The sequence below is a fragment of the Neopelma chrysocephalum genome, unplaced genomic scaffold (genome assembly GCF_003984885.1).
Source record: "Neopelma chrysocephalum unplaced genomic scaffold, ASM398488v2 Primary Assembly neopelma1_72, whole genome shotgun sequence".
Classification (NCBI taxonomy): domain Eukaryota; kingdom Metazoa; phylum Chordata; class Aves; order Passeriformes; family Pipridae; genus Neopelma; species Neopelma chrysocephalum.
Window position 1 is genome coordinate 6,688,773 of NW_020897732.1, and position 23,966 is coordinate 6,712,738.

Here is a 23,966-nt window from a genome sequence, read left to right on the forward strand (position 1 = left end):
CCCTTACAAAAGTGGTGGCTAGAATAAAGTTATCAAAAACATAAAGAAATGATAGGAGGAATGATGTGGGAACCAGGTGCTATTATGTAAAAGGGATACAGGACACAAGCCTGTTGTAAAATCACCTCTTTCAGTTTAACATGTAAGGGCTTACAAATCCCAAGATTGACGGTGCCACCCTCGGTGTTAACAAGATGACAGAGGAGGCAACTTTACCCGAGAATGTGTGAGCAGAGCTTCAGGAAACACCTGTTGTGACTAAGGCGCGGGGTGACCTGCCCCTGGCTCCTCTGAGTTATTGATCAGTCGGTCCTTTAGTAATACCCTTCAACAGGGAACAGAGAGAAACACGAAGGGTTTACCGAAGGGTGTGACAGGTAGAAAGCATCCAGCCGCATACGTGACTGAAGAGAACGGTGTGGTTTGCCCGTGAGGGAGCGCATACACGCACACATACACACACACACACACACCCCTTGGCTCGCTGCTCCTGCTCCCGCCACCCAGCAGGAGCCCATTTCCTCGCGCTCCCCTCTTCGCATTCCCGGAGGCCGTGCAGCCCCTGGGCGGAGGGGTCTGAGCCTGACCGGTGTCCCGCGAACCCGCGCTTCCCAGGGCAGGCCTGGAGGGAGGGATGAGCGGGCCGGGAGGGAGCCGCAGCCGCCCGGGGCGGGGGAGGCGGCGGGGCAGAGGCGTTCGTGCGGCGGCGGCGCCAATAGCGGCGGCCGGGGCCGGGCTGCCTCCTCCCGACGACGGCGGCGGTCGGGGCCGGGCCGGCAGAGCCCGGAAGCGGCGGCGGGCGGTGCCGGAGCGCGGTGAGCGGGGCCGGGCGCGGGATGCGAGAAGGCGCCGCCGCCGCCCTGCCCCCTGCCCGCTCGCAGCCAGCGCCCCGGCAGGAGGAGGAGGAGCGGCGGGAGGAGCGGCAGCAGCAGTAGGAGCCGCCGCTGCGGGAGCATGAGCGGGGCCGCCGCTAAGCAGCCCCCCGGCGCGGGGTCCGCCGCGGATCCCCCCGCGGAGAAAGCGGCTGCTGCGGACCCTGTGCAGGAGCCGCCGCCGCTGCTGAGCGTGGACGTGACGGGCTTGGTGTCGCAGTTCGCGAGGAGCTTCGTGCTGATCTTCCCCGTGTATATGCTGGGCTACCTGGGGCTGAGCTTCAGCTGGGTTCTCATCGCCCTGTGCGGGCTCTTCTGGATCCGCAGGCACCGCGGCGGCAAGAGCTCCCGCTTGGGCCGGGCACTCGCCTTCCTGGAGGACGAGGAGGAGGCGGTGCGGCTCAGCGTCTCCTCCGCGGATCTGCCTGCGTGGGTGAGTGGCCAACACCCCTCAGCGCTGCCGGGAGCACCCGCCGGGCTGGGCCCTGCTCCTTCCCCGCGGCGGTGCCCCCTCCCCGGGCTGCGCCGGAGGCCGGAGCCCCAGAGCCGGCCTGGCGGGGAGGGAGGGAGCGAGGGGGTGAGGACATGGCATCTCCCGCGCCCCACGGCTGCTCGCCCCGGTTCGCCAGCCTCTCCCGAGATTCAGCGTCCAGCGGCGGGAGCGGGCGGGCAGTGTCCCTTCCCTCCCTCCTTCCCTCTGCCGGGGTGGCCTGTCCCTGTCCCTGTGCCCGCTCCGTCACCCCCGCGGCGCTGCCGGGCGGTGACAGCCCGAGCCTGCCATGGCCGGGGTTTCCCTCGCAGAAATAAACTTTACCGCAGGGTTTGCGTTTCTCTCCCCTCAGGTGCCAAGTGACGCGCACGGCTTGGCTGTGGCAAGGTCTCTGTACAGCACTCGGATGTCGCGGCTCGGGCCGTTTCTTGCAAAGTTGAGATGAGAGACAGGCAGAACTGGGTTCTTAACGCTGTCAGGGCTTTCAGTATAGCGTTACCTAATGGGGAGTGACATAGAAATGAGGTGGTGTTTCTGAAGGGTTTCGGGGCTGTGACATGAGGACTGAGGTGCAGGGGCTGTGATGGCTTTATTTGTGCATTGATGTAGTGGGGTTTTTAAAAGGCTTTCTCTGAATCTTCCTCTGAAAGTTTCAGGATTTATAATAAGTCTTCAGAACTACAGTTGTTTTTTTTTTTTAGTTGAAATCGGGCTTCGAAGTTGAACTCCTTTTCTTTGTAATTCTTCTTTTGGAGGATTAACAGTGTTTTGGATAGGGCTGACAGCCACCCGCCAGTGCCAGTGCGCATCCAGGCCTCCGTGTGCCCTGCACTGGCCCTGGGATGTGCTGTGTGGAGCTTGCTGCTCTCATAGCTTCCTTAGTGAAGCCATGAGGGTTTCTGTCAATTCTTTCTGTGCTTTGTTGAGTACTTTCTGCTCCTCAGCTGTAGCCATCCACCTCTGTGCCAGGGACTGTTCTTCGCAGTGACTATGCATCGGGCACTGCTGAGATGATAAGAATCCAGGTAGCTGTTTTCATGCTATCGTATTGCAATACCTGATGTGACCCATCCTAGCTCTACTGAGGAAGTTATGGAATAGAATACAGTGAGTAGGTGTCAGAAGGGAGTCTTTTACTCCTGCTTGTCATATCTTTCACCAAAGTTTTAGTAGAACACGATAAAAATGATGATAATGTGCAAGAAAGATTAAACGGTTTTACCACTTGGAGATGTGAGTCTCAAACAATCTAGTTAAAAGCTCTTGTATTAGCTCTGTGTTGTGTTTGGTTTCCTTCCCTGTAATCACACAGCAAATATAGTGGAAGTGTTCTGACTTGATGCATTTAAAATGAATTAGCTGCAGCTAGATTTGTTGTAGAGGGCTGTATATAGTAACTATCTGCTGGTAACTAAGCCGTAGACATTCAAGTTTTATTGAATGTGCATAAGTTTTATTTTAAGGCACAATTTGTTACCTTTGATAAAATGGCAATTAATTCCTGTGTTGAGTTGTCCAAATAACTAAACATTGAGAAAGGGGCCTCTTGACTGAAGTCAGAGGCAAAAAAATTGATAGAGAGGAATGAGTGCTGGCTGCAAGCACCTGCATATACTGTGGCATTGTGAGGAAGCAGCTGATCAATATGCAGGGTTTCCCCAAAAGTGTGAACTTCTCACACACCAGCTGGCAGAGATATTGTAAATCATTGTTTGTTGGTTTTGGGTATAGGGTGTTTTTTGTTATTTTTTTCTTCCTCTTTATTCATCTTTTTAAATTTTAAAGGTCGTGTTTCTTTTCTTTCTGCTGACACATATGCTATATTCTGGAAGCATCATGCTTCCAAATAAATGCAGCTTCCAGATACAATGCAATCTGGAAAAGAAAGAGTTCTGAAAACTGAAGGCCCACTTAAATCAAAAGTAGTCTTCAATGTCTGCTGTCAGAGTCATTAAGGTTTTTATGAGTCTTTTTGCTGCTTCTGTAATATGTCTTGAAAAACTGCTGTTTTTCTTCCTTCTGCAATAGTGTGTTGTCTTGGAGATTCATGGATTTCATATTTCCAGTAAGAGCTAATGGATGGTAAATGGAGCATTACATCTGTTTAATAGGTATCTACTTTATCCATCTTAATGCAAACTCCACATTGAAGTATGTTCCCTTGGTTTCTGGTCAGGGAAATAAACTTTAAATTACTTGAGTAGGACAGTGCTGTGTTTTAAATATCGGAAACCTATTTTACTCTTCTGAGACAGAAACTGAGATGTAATAAACCATTTTTCAATAAAAGTATGTGACATCTCAAACATTTATTTGACATGTAGTATCTTTCTGAGTCCTTGATTGGAAAAGAGCTTTAGCTTCATGTGTGATTTCCTCCCCACTGCAGCTACCTTGGGATTGGCTGCTGCTTTAGTGGTTCATGTTAAGTACTCAGTAATACTGCATTGAGTTATTTATTTTTAAGAGAGTGATTATTTCAGGAGAATTTTTTTTCTGCTGGCAATATGCTCAGTTGCAATTTGAAAGTGATACTGTTTTGCTATCACACTAGTAATGTTAGTTGTAATGTTAGTTTCCTAAATTAGATCTATTTTTTCCATAGCCAGGTGGTTATACAGCAGGAGTATTCTGTACTGTGCATGTAAAATGAATTAATTCAACATGACTACAAGTTATGTATTTTAAAATGTCAACACTGAATTATCTAAAAAAAATGTACGTGCAAAAAGATATTGTAATTACTGTCTTAAAAAATAAGATCTGAACTCATAGACTTGCTAACATAGTTAAAACTCTGCTGCGTGTTTGGAAGATGTCATGGATTATATGGGGTGGGAGGGAGCAGAGGTGGTTGCTTTTCTAAATAATTTAAAACTACGCAGCTGAACTTAAAACAAGAAAAAATTGGAGATCAAAGTGGTCTTTGAATTTAAGACATGAAAAAATCTTTACACGAAGACATTTCCCCTTTTCTTAGCAACATTTTAATGCACTAGATGTATTTTATACTGAAATGTATGTAATTTAGATGCAAACATATAAGAAAAGTGGCAGTTTAAGTATTGTTCCTTACACAATTGAAGGTAGGAAACCAGGCTCTAAATTTTTAAAGGCCAGGTATCATGTTGCTTTTTAAGACAGTAACGAAATTTCATAATCTAAGTGATATAGCAAATTTACTTTGTTCTTTCTCAGAACAACCAAAAAAGTTAAGCTAATTTTGCCATTTGAGGGGTTTTGGTTGCTTAATGTGACTTTTATCACATGCCAACATATCATGTTTGACATGTTTTTGGGTTAGTGAAACTTTGACTCCTGTTTTCTTTAACATGCAGATAAAAAGCTGTGCTGAATTTGTTTTCTGCAGATTAAATGTAAATTTGGCCTGGTACCAGGAGCTGTATCTGTGTGCAGTCTGTCAGCAATCAGCGGGCGACCAAAATAGGAACAAATCTTAGTATTTTTTAAAAAATGATTCTGAAAACAGATTTAGACAATTTTCTTCATATCCCTAAGCATGTATTATACAGGAACTGAAATAGTGTACATGATTGTAGTAAAAGTACTGCCATATTAAAACATTCATTACAAGTCTGCTGTGGCATTTTGGATCCTACGGATTTGCTTAAGTTTCTGCTCTAGACTGGAGTGGTTTTATTTTTTCTTCCCCACTTGTTTTGTTTCGTCATCCACCTAAGAAAAAGGAAAAAGCCTGCCTAAACCTAAATAGGTGTTTGCTCATCTTTTTAACTTAACTGATATAGAATCCTATTGTTAAGAAATTTGGTGAGACTTCCTTCTTTTGGGAAGTTGTATGAAATTCTTGCAGACTGTGAGTATTGTGGGTTACCACTGAACTGCTGTCCCACCGCTGCCCCTCGAGGGAGAAGGCAATGTCAGCATGTACCCTTTTTACTTGATGCTGATATATAACTATATCATCAATACAATAATTATCACACCATGGTTTGTTGAGTGTTTTTGTGTTGGTGATGCCAAGTAAAGTATGACTTCAGCGGTAGTTGGATGTTTCTTAGTTGAGTGTTGTGTTGAATGTTGAACAAACTGTAAATGTTTAAGGGATGGGAAACTATTCTGACTGAAAGCAGACTTCAGAAAGCATGTGTGAAAAAGGAAATTGGGATTTATAACTGTAAAATTATTTGTATTTAGACTCGTGTTAGAATAAAATATGGATACATACTTTTCTCCCCCTCACCAAACCGTTCCATGAGCTTCCTGACAGATGCTCCAGTTTTATGGTTAGAGCAACAAAAACTGTTTTTTATGGGCATTGGGAAGGGAGAGTCAGTGTTTGTGGAAGAAAAATGGTTAGTTAGCTCTAACTGCAGGATCACACCTGTACTGAGTGACATTTGCAGAGAGGGTTGAGGTGATTATGCTCTTATGTGTATTTGATATGAAGATTTCTGCATGATTTAGAATCCGTGTGCTCTGGGCTGCCAGCCTGCATCTGGGAAGTATGAACAGTAAGAACAGCATAATAACTAACTTGTGAGTACTTAACAACTGAAGTCCATGTCCTCCTTCTGCCTGATTATTTTTCATTTTACACTGCCTTCTGTCCTCGGTGATTCATAGTGTATGAATACATACATGTGTGTACTGTGGGTTGTGTGTGTGTTTGTGGTTAGGTTTTGCTTTTAAAGGAAGAAGTTTAATTTGGTTCAGTGTTGCTTACTGTAGTTAAGGTAAACTGGGTGACTTCCTAAGAGTACCCCATAGTTAGGAAGCACGTGAGTGATGGCTCTGGCAATGGAGAACCAGAGGGGAAAAAAGCCACGTTGGACAATGGATCATATCTCCCCGTTTCTCAAAGTTTTCAAAATGAGTGTGTTAAAACTGTGCTGAGATGATGCCTGTCCCATAACACCTTCTCTCACATAGTACTGTGGTAATTAAGAGCCACTATGTGACTCACATATAAAGATCCATTTCCAGAATATTTCTGGTCGAAAGCCACATGTTGAGTTGATGTTTATGAACATGATATCAAACTACTAAAGAAAAATATGACACTGAAAGTATTATTATGCCTCTTGAACTGTTTGTAGGTGCCATGGGCCTTCTAAATATGTATGTATCATACATTCTTTTTTCATATAACAAACTATTGTTACATAAAAATTATTACTAAGTTTTGGGACTACTGCAAACGCGTTCTTTAAATGCGCAGATTTTTTGAATAACTGAGGAAGATGGGTACAAGTATTTTTAGGTTTCTGTTGTTGTTTTGGGTTTTTTTGGTACTTTTTAATTTTGCATTTTAGTTTGTTAGTGTTTTTTCCATGCCTGAGTTTTGCATATAAGGCCTGGCCCCACTTTTACCGTATTTGACAATGTGGAAGTCATAAAGATCTAGGCTGTAAAGACTGAATTTTTATGGAAGGGGAAAAAAAAATCTAGGGTCAGAGTCAACCTTTTCTGCATCTTTTACAAGATTTTCCTCACTTTAAATTACTACTATGTTTTGAGATTGTTGGCACACCACAGTGTAGTTGGATATGCATTCTAAGATTTTTTTAAATTTTTGTTTTTTTACATGAGAGCCTACTGGGAAATTAAGTTGAATCAGGGTTATTGTGAAAACGTTTTCATTGTAGTTTAATGTAATGAAAACCTGTTCTATAAATTTGAAGTATACAAAACAATTCTTTGGTGTCCTGTTCTTGTTCTTTGAAATGAAAAAAGAGGCAGCATTTTGTTTCTGGTAAGATAAAATTCTTTGACTTAAACTTCAATATAAACTAAATTATTTATCTCTCATTTGTCAAATCATTCACTAGTTCTCGAGTTGCTAAAATTGCCTTCAGCATAACTTCTTTTGAGTTTAGCAACAATTTTATGCTGACCATATGCCTGTACTGAATCTGGGGTGTGGGTTCGTGGGAACTGTTTTTAAAACAATACCAAGTTCTAAAAGAACGTTAATTTTTAAATATCCTCTGTAGTGTCTGAAACCAGTTCATCAGAGCCTTACAGTAGTACATCAGATTCTGAAAGTAGCAGTTAATGATTATGAATTAACCTGTGCCATTGCTTTACTATGTTTCAATATGTAGTTAAAAGGAAATCAATGAAAGAATATGATTCTTCTGGGCGGATTACAGAAATAATAGATTTGGTATGAGACATTACTAGTTTCAATACAGAGTTTCTTTGAGCTGTGATGTCTTATCTTTCTCTTTGCTTTCCTTATTCTTGGACAATAAAAGTCCAATACTACCCTTTCCTAAGGAAGTTTAGAATGGACACCCCACCAGCAGCTTTGGAGCTTTTCTGTGGTCTAGCAGGGGCCAGCTTCCAAGGTTTATGTACCAGGGTTGAAAGGTCAGCAGAATTTCAAATGTAGTATAAGTAGAGCTGCTTCTACATATTCAGGGTAAATACTGCACCACTTCAAAGAAGAAAGTTAAATTCTTATCTTTGGCTTGTGTTTGTGAACACTTAATGAAAATAAAGGATATACAGAGCTGGAGTATTCAACATAGAATTAAATGTGAACAAGGATTTTGATAAGAAGGGAGAGCATTTTTATTTTAAACAACTGTTTGAATTCAGTACATTATGAAACCGAACTATTTAGAGAGGTCTGGCATTTTGTCATTTGTTTAACTTTTGATTCACACGGCACTTTGATATTTCTGGGTAAGTTTTGTTTCAGTTGAATGAGGAGAGAGTTCTGTGAAGTTTGGAAAGAAACTGTTGGATGAGCAATAAGAGGGAGAAATTAAATCAAGAATTTGCTGAAAGTGACCGTGTGTGAAATGGTAGAAGCCAGATGCCAGATTTATGTGTTTGACAGAGTTTGTAATTTGTCCAAGATGGCATGAACTGACCCAGGGCCCCTCTTTGGTCCCATCTGCTGTGCACTAAATGCTTTTCTCATTTTGTAACAAAAAACAAGAAAGAATTGGACTACACTTGCATTTCTTAGACAGTCTTAACAGCTTTTTTGAGGAGGCCTTGACTTCTCACTGAATGAGACTAAAGTTCTGTTGGGGCGAGTAGGAAAAGATGATAGCATAATTAAAGATGTATGTGTATTTTTTTTAAAATAATCAACTTAATTTTTTTTTCTGGCATGTGCAACTTTCTCTTTGTTTTGATTTCTCAGAAGTTCCTTTTATTATGTTTTTACTGTATGTTTTGTGACTTTTCTTAGCTGCCAATAATGGATTGTCATGCCTGGAAAGTGAGATTGTACAAACTTGCCCCATCAGCTAGTGAAGTAACTGATAGTAGGTTTCTTCTACCTTGACTAGAATTAGTCCATATTTAACTTCCTTTATAAGGAATTCCCATTACAAAAGTGAGGTTCAAGAATCCTGCATCCTTTCCTGGCTTTAGGGGTATGTTTTAAGCCAGCTGGCTAGCCTTGCTAAGTCTGTTCCACTTACCTCAGCTTTTCAAGATACTATTTGATCCTTTGTTCCTTGATATGGTCCTGTACAATCCCCATCTTAATGTCAGGGCTCAGGTGAGAAGCTGTGTCCCATTTCCTCTTGAATCCCATTGATATTGTGCCTGGGAGAGGGAGGAGAAGAGGTGCTTCTCAGCCTTCTTGCACAGTCATTTGATCCCAATATCCCAATCCCCAACTTACTTCTAGTTTTTTATTTCCAATAGCTTTTACCAGCTTTATGTACCAATCTTTGTTAGACTGGTGGAGTTCTTCTTTTCTTTGCAGCTTAAAAGGTGCGGCCCTTTTTTTCTTTTTTGTTTGGTTTGGTTTTGTTCCCACTATGTCCTTCCTGTGATACGGTTAAAAATTAGAGGAGCTGTGAGAATTTTAAAGCTTTTCCTACTCATGGTTCTTTATTCATGAGAATTTAAATTTTGTTTGTAGGCTTTCCTCTGCATTCATGTATTCTTGTTGCAGAGAGATTCAGGGGGTTAGTGAAGGGACTGATTCTGCAGTTTCAAAATGAAGTAAATGTGCACTCCCGGCAAAAAGGATGTTCTGCATCCAATTGCACTTTCCCAATGCCCCCTTGTGCCAGCATTAGAATTTACTTGGGCAAGTAATTGTAAGTTTTCTGCCAAGTTTGGGGTTCAACTGGATCAATCTCATGAGTTTATTGTGTGACCACACAAGTGCCAGTGCCTGCAAAAGGGAGGTGGTGGAAGCTGTGGTCAGGTTTAAACTGAGATGGACCAATGGGCTGCACAAAGAGGCCCTTCTTAGAAAGAGGTGGCAAATAATGGTGCTGAGGTGTCTTTGTGGGGAACCAAAGTTTGAACTTGAGCTGTTTATAATGTAAAATTACTTATCTAACTTCTTTTATAGTGTTCCAACAGACTGGTTAACATATCTAATCATCAAGCATATAAATTCTCAATGTTTTGATTCAGCTTAAAAGTTGGCCCTGTTTTTAGTGTGTTGTTGGATTGGATGAGTTCCTTCCAACCTGCATTATTCTGTCATTTTTCTTTTTGTCTTAAGCTGTCATTTAAATTAAGTTTCAGTCTCCAGTTGTAGTTTATAAATGATATCTTTTCTGCATTGAATACCATTATTTGCTTAAATCTTAAATGTACTAACAAAAAAAAAAAATAAAAAAAAAAGGCTGTCTTTAGAGAGGTGTTTTATGGGAGATAGTGAGACTTCTTAAGTCATTCAGATGCCTCTCAACTAAGTAGCTAGTGTTAAAATTCTGTGCGGAAAATTGCTAAAACACACAATTTTTGAAATTAGGCTTGTGTTATATAATTAACCTTTGAAAGACAAGCATTCCTTTATAATGCCTCATTGCACAAAGTTTTGTCTGCTACACCCTGATACGACTACAGAATTCTCCTTGGGAGCCGAAAATCTGAGACAGGACTAGCGGTTTTCAGCTGGAGCAGGCTGGGATGATGTACCAAGAAGTTGTTACTATACTAGAAATACTAAACTAGTTTTACTTGGCTGAAAATAACTGTCATATGACAGACAAGCCTTGCATTGTCATTTGGCTGTCCTTATCGTATAGCAGCATGGGGCGAGTTTACATTAGTTCAGTTGCAGCACTTTCACCTGAGAGATGAATATTTGCAGTGGAAATTGCATAACTTTTTACATCTGTCTGCCTGAAAACTTTAATTGAGAGAGTCTGGTACAGACTCTTGCATTATTGTTTTCATGACCTTTGTTTGCATTCCTTTAGTTAGATACTGGCTCACGTGAATTATCCAAACCGACTGAAATAGTCTCCTTTGGGAAAATTTTGAAAGATGCACCACTAAATGTAAAATTAAATGTAGTGACTATCCATTGCCTTCTATTCTGTCACTGCCAACCTTAGCAGGAAGGTGGGAAGAAAGCGAGTGAATGTCTAAGGGTACAGTGTCTTCCTGTTTCATTTTTAACAGTAAACACAGGATACGTTGAAGCACGAAGGTGGCTATAAAACCTTGATTGTTCCGATTTGAATTAATTATGCAGTGTTATGACCCACACTTCTGCTCTTAAAGTTTGTAAGGGATCTTTTTTGAAATAGATTACTAAAAAAAATGGATTGTGAGGGAGGAAAACGTTGCGAGGAGAACTGAAAGGAAACTTCACAGCTCAGGAAGCTCCCAATTGACTTTGTAGTTAAGCATTATTACTGCTTCTTTGTACTACGTGGTTCTTTGTGCCTTACTGCAGATCTGCATAGCTTGATAGGACAAAAACTCTGTATCTGTGCTTTCTCAGATGCTCTTCTTCACATAACATATTCTGCATATTCTGTAAACTAGTGAATAAGTTTACAGCTTTATATCCAAAGACTTGACAAGAACTCTTGTGGCATTTTGCTGCGGAGTATTGGAAGACATGCTCTGATCTGTGAGTTTTTGTGCAGGCTTATAGGGCAAACTCTCAGGACTTGTTGGTAGTTAGCATGTTTGAGCTGTCTGCATGTTTCAAGCAGACTGTTAATGTAATGAATGTGTGATACTTCAAATGAGGAAATGTCTTTTCTTAATTTGTTAATTTTTCATAGTGCAGTGAGCTTGCTGGTCCAGAATTTTGAGAACTTGTAATTTGTTTTGATGCAAGACTTCCTTCCTCCCCCAGGCTGTTGATTCATCTTGTTAATTGTTGAACTAGAATGCTAAATTCTCTTGTATGTGTGGCTAGGAAGTTGTCTTAGTCTAGTAATAAATTTTCTGCTGCAGACTAAATTTATATTTTAAAATGCGGTGTTCCTTACCCAATGACTTTCTCCTAAAATACTTGAACTAGAAAAAGAACACTTTTCCACCCACCCACCCTCTGCCAGTTAAATATCAAATGGCAGCCAGGAAATGATAAGAGAGTGTTTCATGGAGGGAATAAAATACCAGTGCTCAGTCATCTGACTTGTATGTGTTATGAGAATATTCAATGATGATTGATAAGTTAGCGTAAATTGTAGTAATTTCTTGTTCTCTATTCGTTCATGATAATCTGTATATTGGTTTATATTTTAGAGAAAATATTTGGGCTTTTGAAAATGTTTATGTTTCATTTTTCTCTTTAGGGTGTGTTACCTATAAGTAGTGTGTTGATATGAATGTGCCTAAAGTGTCCATGTTGACTTGATAAAATCACTTTTCTTACTTCTGTCATGTTCATATAAGTCTTTGTAATGGGAATTAATTTTCTACTAAATTTGTCTACGTATAAAGCTTTTTAAAAAGTTGCATATAATATATGCTTATTTTTTTTCCAGATCTTGACACAGATGTCTGATAACAGAAAACATTTGCCAACAGTTGTTTCTCAGTTCCTTTGTGTTTTGAAAGTTTGTAATTGTGGTTGAAGTTTCTTTCCCATATGGGCCCTATCTTTCATCAGTTCGAGTGAATAACCAAAATGTTACCTATCTGTTCACTTGTTACTTTGATTCACGAAAAAAGTCCTAATGAAGTTTGGTCTTCTAAGCTCTTTAAAGGGATCCATTACACACAGAGACATGGTAACAGCCTGAAAATAGTCCTAGTTTGGGAGTCACTTACTTTACAAATGAATTTCTTATATAGAAATATAGACTTTCTTTTTCTATTTGAGAGATAAGGAACTACAGAAGTGTTCTTTTAAACAATACTTCAGGGTTTACTGATTTGCTTCTAACACACACATTGGTTTACCTTCTTCCTTTTTACTGAACTTTCTCGTTTTCCAGCACAGCTAGTAAGGAAGTCTGTTGTACTAGTAACACCATAACAATAAATCTGACAAAGCTTTCAATGGAAGTACAAGTGTACATACCTGAAATCAGGTATTTTTCCTCTTTTAAAATTTGTTTGTTTGGTTTTTTGTTGTTGTTGGTTTTGGTTTTTATTTATTTGTTTTGGTTTGGTTTTTTGTTTTGCTAGTGCTTAAACCTCTTGGGTTTGGGGAGAGGGTCTGCACAGTGTTGTTCTGAATATGATGCAGGAGTGGTAGACAATTGTAGTTAGCAGTTCTTGTTTGAGGCCTAACTGTTGAGGCCTCATGGACAATTTTTGAAGGTGTTCAAACATTTCCTTAGGAAACAGGAATAGGAAAACTTGAAGGGATACTGGGAGACAGTCCATATTGGCTCAGGTGAGAAACATCTAAACTTTAATCTTCACCTCGAGTGAGTTTGGTATTTGTGGTGTAGAATGTCTGGCAGATATTTTGTAAAACTTTTTTAGGGTGAGAAGTGGAGGTATTTGTGCTAAAGGTGTGTCACTGAAGTGAACTCCACTAAAGGGATAGAAGTGATTGTAGATTTTACTTATGGTTGCTTTAAAGTGTTTGTCCTTGAGTGAAATAACATTGATTTGCATCTGTGTCCTCAGGGAGCAAGCTGATAAACTGTAGAGTATCATTTAAGCTTCAATTTAATGTAAAGCAGTGGAAATGTATCCATTTGCCAGAGAGAGATTAGTTCATCAGTGTTCCTAAATTAATGCGTTTTAAGCTCTGACAAATCACTTTGGAATTTCCTTTGCTGTAAAGTTCTGATTCTTGATTCCCATGTAACATGCAAGCTTCTAGTTTAGTCGTAACCTGTAAAAACTTCCAAGGTCATTCGCTTTCTTGCTGCAGATTTGCAGTGCTTGGGGAAATGGTTTTTCTTTTTGTCAACCCCAGTCGTCTTGTGGGTTTTAATTTGTTCTAGTTTCTTTTTCCAGCAAAGTGATGAACTCCAGCTCTGCTTTCTGCTGCTGTGGTTGTTTGCATTGCCAGCCACATGGAAATAGCATTCCTGTCTGTCATATTCCAGTGGAGAAAGCAGTGTATAAGTAAAGTTGTTCCATTAAGATCTCCTACTGACTAAGTAAAATGGAAAAAACTCTGGTTTGGCACAGTTCAGATTAGTCAACGACAATGGATTTGAGATTTCACTGTTTTAAAAGAAAGTAACTATATGAGCTCAAGACAATTAAAGAGAACACTGGGGGATGAGACATTGAAATACATATCTTAAAGAACTTTTTTTTTTTTTCCCAACATAATTTACAAGTTAATTTCAATTGTGTTGGTTTGACTCTGACTGGATGCCAGGTGCCCACCAAAGCCTCTCTGTCAGCTGGACAGTTCTCCAACATGAGTCCTTCCCATGGGCTACAATTCTTCACAAGCTGCTCCAGCATGGGTCCCTTCCACAGCGTCACAAGTCCTACCATTAAACCTGCTCCAGTATGGGCTCCTCTCTCCGCAGGGCCACAGGTCCTGCCAGGACCCTGCTGCAGTGCAAATTTCCCATGGGGTCACAGCCTCCTTTGGAGGGTGGGGTCCCTGCTCTAGGGTGGGGTCCTCCATGGGCTGCAGGGGAATCTCAGCTCTGGCAGCTGGAGTACCTCTTTCCCCTCCTTCTTTGCTGACCTTGGTCAGAAGAAACAACTGCAGAGTTGTTTCTCTCATATATTCTTACTCTCCTCTTCTTTGGCCACAGTAACCTCTGTGCACTCTTTTTTTTGTCACTTCTTCAGAATGTTATCCCAGAGGCACTGTCACTGTCAGCGATGGGCTCAGCCTTGGCCAGCAGTGGGTCCCTCTTGGAGCTGCCTGGCATTGGCTCTGTCGGACACAGGGGAAGCTTCTGGCAACTTCTCACAAAAACCATCCCTGTAGCCCCCCTGCCACCAAAACCTTGCCATGCAAACCCAAAACAATCTTCAACTGTTTAGTTAAAGCAAAAGTCTTCCATTTATTTGGTGGATCAAGGGTTGGACTTGATGATCTCAGAGGTCTCTTCCAACTCAGCTGATTCTATGATTTAGTTAAAAAATTTAATGCTAAGCTTGACTATTTCATGTCCTAATGATTTCTCAAACACTTTGAGCAGTCAGGGCTGTATCAGATGCAGTAAATCATATATGGCAACAGGAATGGTGGATTTGACTTCAACATCCCTTCGATGTTGAAAAGGAATAAGATTTTGGGGTTTTTTTCTCCTTGAAGGCTAGTTGTATGTGGAAAAGCCTTTATCAAATTCTTGAAAATACTTTTTCAGCTGGAAAACTATAGTTGCAGATTAGCTGCTATTTATGCAGATCTCTGAAAATAACTGTGGCATTTTACTCAAGGGGTTGATTTCATTTTAACTGTCATCACTGCATTCTTCTAAACTCAAGTGATGTCTTTTGCAAGAAAGCTATTACATGTGATTAAGAGCTGCATACAGATCTTAGACTGCTGAAAATATCTGTTAGCTGTACAGGGCTGGGATTCAGGCCTAAAACAACACAGTCAACAGTAAAAGCTGTAAAAGAATCTACTGCCAATTAGCACACAATGAAGTTTGTTGTAGCACCCTGAAATTTAGATACTGAACTTGGGCACCTCATTTCAGAGATGCAGGTCTCTCTCAGCCACCTGCCTTCAGTGAATGGGAAGGGGTGAGTGGGACTCTGCAGAAAGTCCCTTTTCTCTGTATGGTAAGAACCTACAGTAATGAGGTCGTAACTTCACTGCTACTTTTTGCATGCTTCGATTTAGCAAGGAATAATTTGGGCCACAGCTGTTAGATTTTAATTAATGTGTGTAGTAAATATTCTGTTGTAGAACTTCTAAAAAAATGATTAGCATCTGTTGTAAAATCTGCTGAGGGTTTGGGAGCTGACAGTGACTTGGCTGCACATATTACTCCCTGCAGAGCACAGGCATTAACTTCTCCTTCAAGAGAAATGCAGGCTAAGGGAGGCTCTGCTTAGGAGCAGTCAAATAAAGTGGCATTGCCACGGGCAAGATTTCTTGAAGCTAGATTGTAGGCAGCTGACTGACTATGTGGTTGCTGGCAGTTCACGTGGTTGTCTTATAATTGACAGAAGTTTCTTTTCTCTCATAGAATTAATATTTCGTTTGGGTTTAGGCACTAGGTGTTTGGTTTCCACTTAGAGCTAGAATTTGCTGAACCTAAATTTAAACATGTAGATCCAAATTCATTGGAGTTTGTCTTTTTGATCAGTATAGGCATCTCCAGAGGTATCTGATCATAAGAGAATTTTCAAGATGTCAGATATATCTGTCCAGAGATCCTTATTTCTCTTTATTGATGATAAAGCAGGTGTAGAGTGACTCATTTATTCTTGGACATGTTAAAGACAGAATTTTGAAAATTCGAGAAGAGTAATGCAGCAGTTGCAATTGCCTACTGATTAATAATATTTGAATCCTAAAAACTGGAAACCTTTGAAATTGCTATTATGCAATACATACATACATATGTTAAGCCATAAGTAGGTAAAAAGGGTTGCTGAGATGTAAAAATAATCTTCCCATTGTCTTAAACTGCAGCCAGATCTAGTGAGTATGATCTGATTATCACAGTTCCAACTATGGACTGTGCAAGTATCCAAAGTAGGACAGTAAGTGCAGATTAAAATGCAGAAATTGTGAGCTTAAGTACCAGTTAGAAACAGTCTATAATGTTCTTAATGTTATGATTCAATTGTAGGCAGTATGCTTATAAAGTGACTGACTATTGCTGTCATTCATGAAGGTGGTATTGATTTATGATGGATGGTTTGGATGCTAAATGGAGAAATGAAGGAATACAGCATGTTTGTAATGGCTGAGCTAGGGGCAAACAATGTTCGAGAGATCCCCAAATGCTTGAGTTATCTTCAACATTAATGACAATCAGCAATATGAGAGAAGAAGTGACAGTTCTGTGCTGCGTTTATGAGAGGAATAATGTATCCAACTCTTCTTTCTTCACTCTTGCTACCTCTCTATCCTGTCTATCAAACACCCAACAATTCCAGTAGTCTAATGCTGGAACATTTGTTTTGTTCTTTAGATCAGCAGCTGCACACTTGATTGGACATGGTGTCTGGAAGTGAGTTGATGGTGTTACTGAAAATCTTTGGTATATACTCAGGATAGTAGTTTGTCCACAATCTGTGCTTCCACTGAAGGGCTGGCTTTGCAACTGCTTCTGTGAAAACTAGAGTATATTCTTTCAAAAAATATAGGAACTCCTCTCTAAACTTATGCAAATAAAATAAGTGCAATGACATTAGAAGCAGAGGAATTAAAATGGAATATCATTTAAAACAGATACGGCCAAAACACAGGGAAAGGCAGCTTTAGTTTCCAATATTCTTTTAAAAAATAGCTTAGTTTAGAAAGGGGTTTTGCATTTTTTAGAATTTATGATCACTTACTTTCCCTGGTTTTTACAAAGGAAGAGCTCTTTAACAGAGTCTCAAGAATGTTTTGATGCAGAGCATTGCAAGGCAACTATTTCAAAAGACAGTATCGGTGGTTTGCAGTCACAACATGAGAGAAAGTGTCTGTGTCTGCAGGAAGCTGGAATCTTGGGGGATGTTTCCTGGAACCAGGGCCTGAAGGAATTTTGGTAGGGTGAAGAGGAGTATTGCAAGCTGACTGGTCTTTTAATTTTTATTTAGTATTTAGTATTTTTGTATTTACTACCGATTTCTTAAAAGATGTCATCTTCTTGAAACCTGGTTGTTAATTTATTTATTTTTTTAAAAGGGTAAAATGTTGATTTTAAACTCCAGATTTACTACATGTTTGCATTATTTCTTTTCCTCTGGCTTTGTTGATTTGTAAAGACATGCATGGAAGGACAAGTGACAGAACAAATGTTGCTGTGTACACAAGTCAAAGGATCAACAGGACTGTCAAATATCTAGGTGTATTTTAGCTAAAATATTACAACATGTAGTAGTGTGTTGAAGAAAAGGTACTGCCTGCCCTTGGGTGCTCATTTACTCTTTTGCTTCAATTCCACTTGAGGGGCTTCATCTTCCTTTTTGCTTCGTGCGGACTTTATTATGTTGGAAACTGTGATGTGTCTGGCAGGCACTGTTCGGCTGTTTGTGGATGATCATAAATCTCGTAGTGCTGTGAGTGGTGTATTTTGGTATTGAATTCACTTTCTGATGAAAATGATGGTGCAGTTGTTGGGAGACACTGCAAGTGTGGGAGATGTGCAGCTTGCTGGCTGTTACTCTGTACAGATGCCGTGTGTGCCAGCCCAGCAGCACACAGACACATGTTTTCCTCAGAGGATGCGGTTCCAGTAGTGTCCTTTCCTTCTGTAGGATTTGATTTAAGTACACTTACTCTGCTTTTTCTAAAATAGCTTCTTGGATAAGAGGTGCTAAGCTCAGTCATGGGACACATATTCCAGCTGGAAGATAGGCTGTCGAAACAGACCCGTGGTTTGTGTGAATACAAGAATCACAGGCTGTGGGAGCAGATTGAAAACGTGCTTATAAAATGTTGTCAGTACATAATGAAATTACCTTTTCTGCTTCAAAACCAAGTGATATTACTGGGTGGGGATTTGGGGAGTATTTTTATTTATGTTGAACATTATGTTCTGTCATTTGCTGAGGACTTTTTTCCTCTAAAGCATCTTTTGTTAGCATATAGAGTCAGATTGATATTTAAGGATGAGAATAATAGTTAATTTAGTTGGGAGGCAGCCTGGCTTTTGGTTCCACCTTATAACTCAAACATATGATATAGCATTCCTAAGTTTAGAAATCTGATTTAGCAGGGAGTTCTTCGGTGTCTTTCCTTAGCAACCCAGCCTAGCAAAACACACTAGAGCTGCCCTTCCTGCTCTGTACTGAAGAATGGTAGCAAACTCCATGGTTTTAAGGTGGAGTTTATAAACAGAAATAGGATAATAGGTCTGCAATTGTAGGGAGTTGGAATTCAGTGGTCAGAGTATTTTCCAGTTACGTATTTCATTGGTCTTGTGTTTTTGGCATGATCCTACATGAGGATAAGGGCTGTCCTAAAACTCTAGAGCATCAGTTTTGCATTAAGCAAACTTACCTGGTACAAGGGAATTTATAAAATGAAGTTGTTTGGGATTTAATGTTTGGTTTGTTTGTTTTTGAGAGGCTGAGCGTTTTTTGAAGTAGAAGGGGTGAAAGAATATGACAGTAGCTGCCAAGGGTTACAGCCATCCTTTGCAGAAGCTGAGAGGGTATTCAGGGAAAGATAAGTCCATAGTACTATTTTGGTTTTGATTTTTCCTTAGACATGACTTCTGATTGCTGTGTTAGCTGGACCTTTGATCTCTCCCAGTGCAGAAGTTTCTGTGTTATGTGTTGCCAGTGAAATGTGTGATATATTTTGCATATATTTTTCTAACAAATAACACCGTTCTGTATTCTGTGCTGAAATACAGTCCATTAAGGGGGACAGAATTGTTTTAGAAAGGATAGAGAACAGATCTCATGAACTTTAGAAATTTTAGTCTGTACTGATTATTAGAAATACTGAGCTATAAGAACCTGGTATAAGAATTTGGTTAAATGCTTGAAGGGAAGAACCAGAAAGAGTTACACATGTAAGCTTGTCATCCAATACCTGATGCTATCAGGTTAACGAGGGCTTTCCTCCCCACCATTTGTTGTCACTATGTTAACTGAGACCCAACTTAAACATTGCTGCTCTTTATGGTTTCACTTTATTAGAATGTTCTGCTTTCTATTACTTTCTCAGTGGAGTTTTATAGTTTCAGAGATGGTTAATCACTGGGTATTTACAGGTTCAACAAAACTGCCAGACTGTTGGTCTGTACTCTTTCTACTCTCTGGATTTTATATGCTGAGTTTCTAGTGTTTCAGCTGGAAATGATACAGGGAGATTTTAAAATGCCTATTATATCTTGCATGATTTCTGATTATGTTTAAAAAAACTTTTAATACTAAGAATGAGCTGTGGGTGGATAGTACTGGTTGCAGTGCAGTATGTGGAAGTTACACACCTCACTGGTGTTGGAAGTCAGATTCAGTCAAAACAAGAGTGTGCACTTTTTTTTTTTTAGTGTAAGTACTATATAATAAGCATATGAGTGCTAACTAATGAGTATATTCTACAGACTTGTTTGACTTCTTAGGATGCAGGTTAACCCAGCTTGAATTTGCATGCGCTGATACTACATTTCAGCATGGATATCACGAAAAAGTTCTCCATTTTGCTCTTTTGTATTTTCAAATAAAAATTTGCAGTTTGCTCATTCCCAAAACAATAAAAAGTGAATGATACTTATCTTGTCATAGTTCACACAGATTTATTTCAAATGTGTTGAGAGTTGTGGGTTACATTAAAAAAATAAAAGGTTAGCGTATAAAGGTCAGGCTTCAGTACATGGAGATTTTTCATGCTAAAGACAGTGAAGAAGATTTAATCTGCCTGAGAAAGGATAGTCTTGCAGAAGGTGGTCATTATCTTGCACGCTTACCTTTCCTGAAAGTTGATGCCCATCTTAGGCCTCACAGAAAGCCTATGTGGTTCCCTTTGGGAGATGAGCTGTGTGATCCTGCGAGTGTTAACAGGAGTAAACTCTCCCTGCTGAAGGAACCTCAGTCCCAGTGAATCAGAGCTCCTGACTGCAGGGTGAGGAAAGCGGGTAGTGGGTCAGTGGAGTAAAAGGCGAAGAAACCTTCAGTGTTTTAGTCTAGATAGCAACAAGGGTGGCTGGCAATTTGGTGCAGAGCCCAGCACTTCTTTTCAGAGCTGTAGACAGTTCAAGGGAGAGTGAGTTGTGCTGTGACACTGGTTGTATAAGCTGTTTCGAAAGCCAGTGTTTAGCAGTCCAGAGAGAGAAATTTTTCTTCTATTGACTGTGAAGAGAATAAGACACTCTGGCATGCAGTGGGGTGGGAACATGCCTGGATTCTCAAGGGAACTGAAAAGGAATTTGTTATAGAGACTTGAACGTATAAAGAGGGCATGTTTTTGAAATGTGACAAATTGAAAATAAGATGCTAATACCTTTATAATTTTATTTTAAAACTCATAAGCTGGAATTTCAAGGTATTAAGACTTTATTTGGAGAAGAAGAAGAAATGAAATTACTCCTGAGAATAAAAGGGTAAAGTCAATGTCAAAAAGGAGTACTGTGCAAGATTTTTCAAGTTGTAAAATTTGGTGAGTCCTTAGAGCTATGGGTCATCCTACACTTTTCAGCAGTTTAAATGTTTAAAATCTGGATCTCTGCTTTCAGTAATGATTGCAGTGCTTGTGGGAATTTGGAGATGTGCTAATGTGGAGCTGTCATTAAATGTTTTATTTTGTAAACCTTGCATTAGTTGTCTTTAACCTGATGTGAGAGCAAGACTTTTATCAGTATAAATGTAGTTCTTGATGTTTTACTTGTGTAGAGTGTTTTGCTATTCATTTTTTTGAAAAAAAATTTTTTTTCAGTCTGCTTGTCCTGGCCTTTAGTTGAACATCAGTATTTAAAATATAATTGTTATTGTTGTGAATGCCTGTTGAAGGTGATACTGGAAAAGGGCCTCCTCCTGTCCTAAGAGTTCATAATGAATTCTAGTCCTGTGAACGAGGAAGTAGAGTAGATAAAAACACTGTTGTAAATGTGGGTAGTAAGCAATCAGAATGTTATACCTAAGTTCTTATAGTTGCCTCACTCTTTGCGAAAGTGTGAAAAATATGTGTCAGGATATCAGTCTTCTCTCAGAGGTTTTGGATGTTGATCCCACAGAAGTAGAAGCCATTAAAATGTTCCTGCAACTCTAATACCCCCTTATACCTTCCACTTTTTTATTATTATTATTTTTACTGTCCTGTTGCAGTCCAAACTGAGCCCTGAAAACTTAAAGTCCTTTTTGAGCTGGAAAGTAGAAAATACATGTGAACACAGCGATCCAGGAAAAATTACAAGATACTAAACTGCAGTGAAAATAAAGTAGTTTGGTTACAGAGCTGACTTCATCTCTATATTGAAGCCTGTGTTATGATATATAGTACTATTATACTAGTATTTGAAGATAATTCTGAAGTTAGGCTGCTCTACATGAACCTCTAGTAGTGGACTGAAGGCTTCAAGTTTTCTGCTTAGAAGGAGGTAACAGCTGAGCAAAGAAAACCTACATGGTCCCTCCCTCTGGCACACATATTGTGCTGTGTTTAGGGTAGATTCTGCATCCAGATACAACAGAAACCTATGCCAGTGTAATTCCAGGTGTTTGGAAGGAAATTGTGTAACCTCTAGTGGTAAAGCAAGAGATTTTTGTTTCATATTCTTCGAGTAGTTAAGCCAGGATGCTTCTGGAAGTTAATGATGATCAGTTTTTAATTTCTAGGCTGAACCCTTTTCCTCAAGTTGGGGCTGCAGAGGCTGAGTGTCAGGCTCGAAGCAGGATTTCCCAGTTCCCTCACTAGCAGACTACTGTTCTGTCACTCTTCCAGAGCAGCTGCTTATAATGCCTATCCCGGAGGATTTTGTTATGGCAAGCTGCTGCTAAGTAGGAGGTTTCTGGGTGACTTTGTATTGTAGCATGCCTGTTCCATCTCTGCAAAAATAGCAGCACTTAGGCAAATTTTATCTAGCTTTTTGTGCTGGTGAATCAAATTCTTGAAAAGTAATGCCGTTCTTACAAGCCTCACTGCCACTGTGAGTGAAGCATATTTAATAGACGTTGAAGTGAAAGACGTGTGGAAAAATGAAACTGCTGTGCTTGAAATGGCTCTGCATCCTTCAGTTCTTAATTGCAGGACTTGCTTCTGGGCTGCTGTTTCATATCAGAGCTCTGGAACCTCTTTTAGATAGAGTTTTTCTTTTGCAAATACAGCATTATTTTGCGTTGCCGAAGACATTATTTTCCAAAGAAATTGGGGAGAATGTCCGGGGGAGAATATATTAGTGGTGTTGCCGGGCTGCAGAGGGATGGATTCTGAATCCTCAGCGGCAAAAACCTTAAACTGACCATTTTTGGGGGGCTGATAGCAAAAATTGGAGGATTATTAATTTTCTAAATGCTGCCCCAGTGAATTCGGTAATGAGAAGGAAAACAGAGGGACAACTTTCTCAATTACAGTCTTATGTATGTATTTAGTATATAATATATTTTTTAAAACAACCTAAGCAAAGTAGCATCTTTGCATTATTTAAATGAGAAATATAGGTATGTTTATAGTCATTGGCAAAATGTAAAAAAGCATTAAATATTTTGAATTCATTTTATGCTTTAATTCTAGCACAGCAGAAAGAGTGGATGTGGGATCTGTCAGTGTAGTTTGGGCTTTACTGAGGTTCAAATGGTGTGTGTGGGTAGTGGTGGCTCTTCTTATAGTGCTGCTGCCATTGGCAGCACTTTAGAAAGGCCTGTTTTGTGCTAGTTTAGCGTGACTTTAAAAGAGACAGCCTGTGTGCTGCTAGTAATTTTCCTTGTCTCCCAGATATAGTATCTACGAATGTGTGTTAGGAAATACGTCCTTCAGGATATACCAGGATGCTGAAGCGTCCTGTGAATATGAACTCCTGTGTCTTCCAGGTTTGAACTGCTCAGTATATTAGGCCTTTCTTTTGGATCTGTAAGAAGCAAGGGAGAGAAACAGAGGTAACAGAAGGCTGCAAGGAAATAAGACTTTCAATACCATATAAAGAATTTCAGTTTAATTACTTGAGGTGTATTAATTGTAGTAGCTTTCCTGTGTTAGCATTGAACCCCGGAGGTGTTGAAAAGCCGTTTGGTTCAGAGTTTCTACAAGAACCAGCTTGTTTTGTGTTTAATTGCTGGGCTTTTGAAGAAATTACTTTTCACCCTGGTGCTCACAGTGACTCTGAAGCAGATAGCTCGGGAGGCAGTGGGGAATATGGGAGTGATCACACTGGAAAACTTGTTCTCAAAGCCATCTGTAATCTGTTGTGGCACCTCACGGGACTTGCTGAACTGATAGAGGCAGCTCACGTGGCATGGCAGTGTTTGTGCTGGTACAGTGTTTTGGGAACGTTTGGTGTGATACCAAGTATGTGTTTCTAATGCCACTCTTGTCTTATAGGTGCAAATCTGACTTGAAGGGCACGTAATTACTTTTTTTTTGTAAAGGATTATTTTGCTTTCCAATGTGTTGTCCAAGCACTTAAATGGCTTATGTTCCAGTTTATAAATAAATACAGTCCTTAACCTTGCTTGGTCTTACAGCTGTTTCTTCCATTTGTTTCCACTTTTTCCGATTTATTTTGAGGGTTTATAGTGATCAGAGAGCCATGGCAAAAACTCTGGGGCCCTTCCCCACCTCCTTCATCACTGTGTGTGTGTGCAGGTCACCTGTAATGGTTCTCAGGGACACTGCTTCAAGAGTTGTTGCTTAATCCCCATACTGAAAACATACAGCTTTTGTAAAGCTGATCATCAAT

General features: G+C 40.1%; 1 protein-coding gene across 3 annotated transcripts in view; it reads left to right on the forward strand.

Annotated features, from left to right (window-relative positions):
* The first annotated feature begins 865 nt into the window (after window positions 1–865).
* Window positions 866–23,966, forward strand: part of ESYT2 (extended synaptotagmin 2) — an 80,194-nt gene continuing 57,093 nt past the window's right edge. For 2 of the 3 annotated variants that reach the window (XM_027686860.1, XM_027686861.1), the window contains exon 1: window positions 866–1,305. In XM_027686860.1, coding sequence (XP_027542661.1) covers window positions 955–1,305 — 351 coding nt within the window. In that variant the 5' untranslated portion in view covers window positions 866–954. The remainder of the gene's footprint in view (window positions 1,306–23,966) is intronic. The other variant, XM_027686862.1, reaches the window with a different exon arrangement.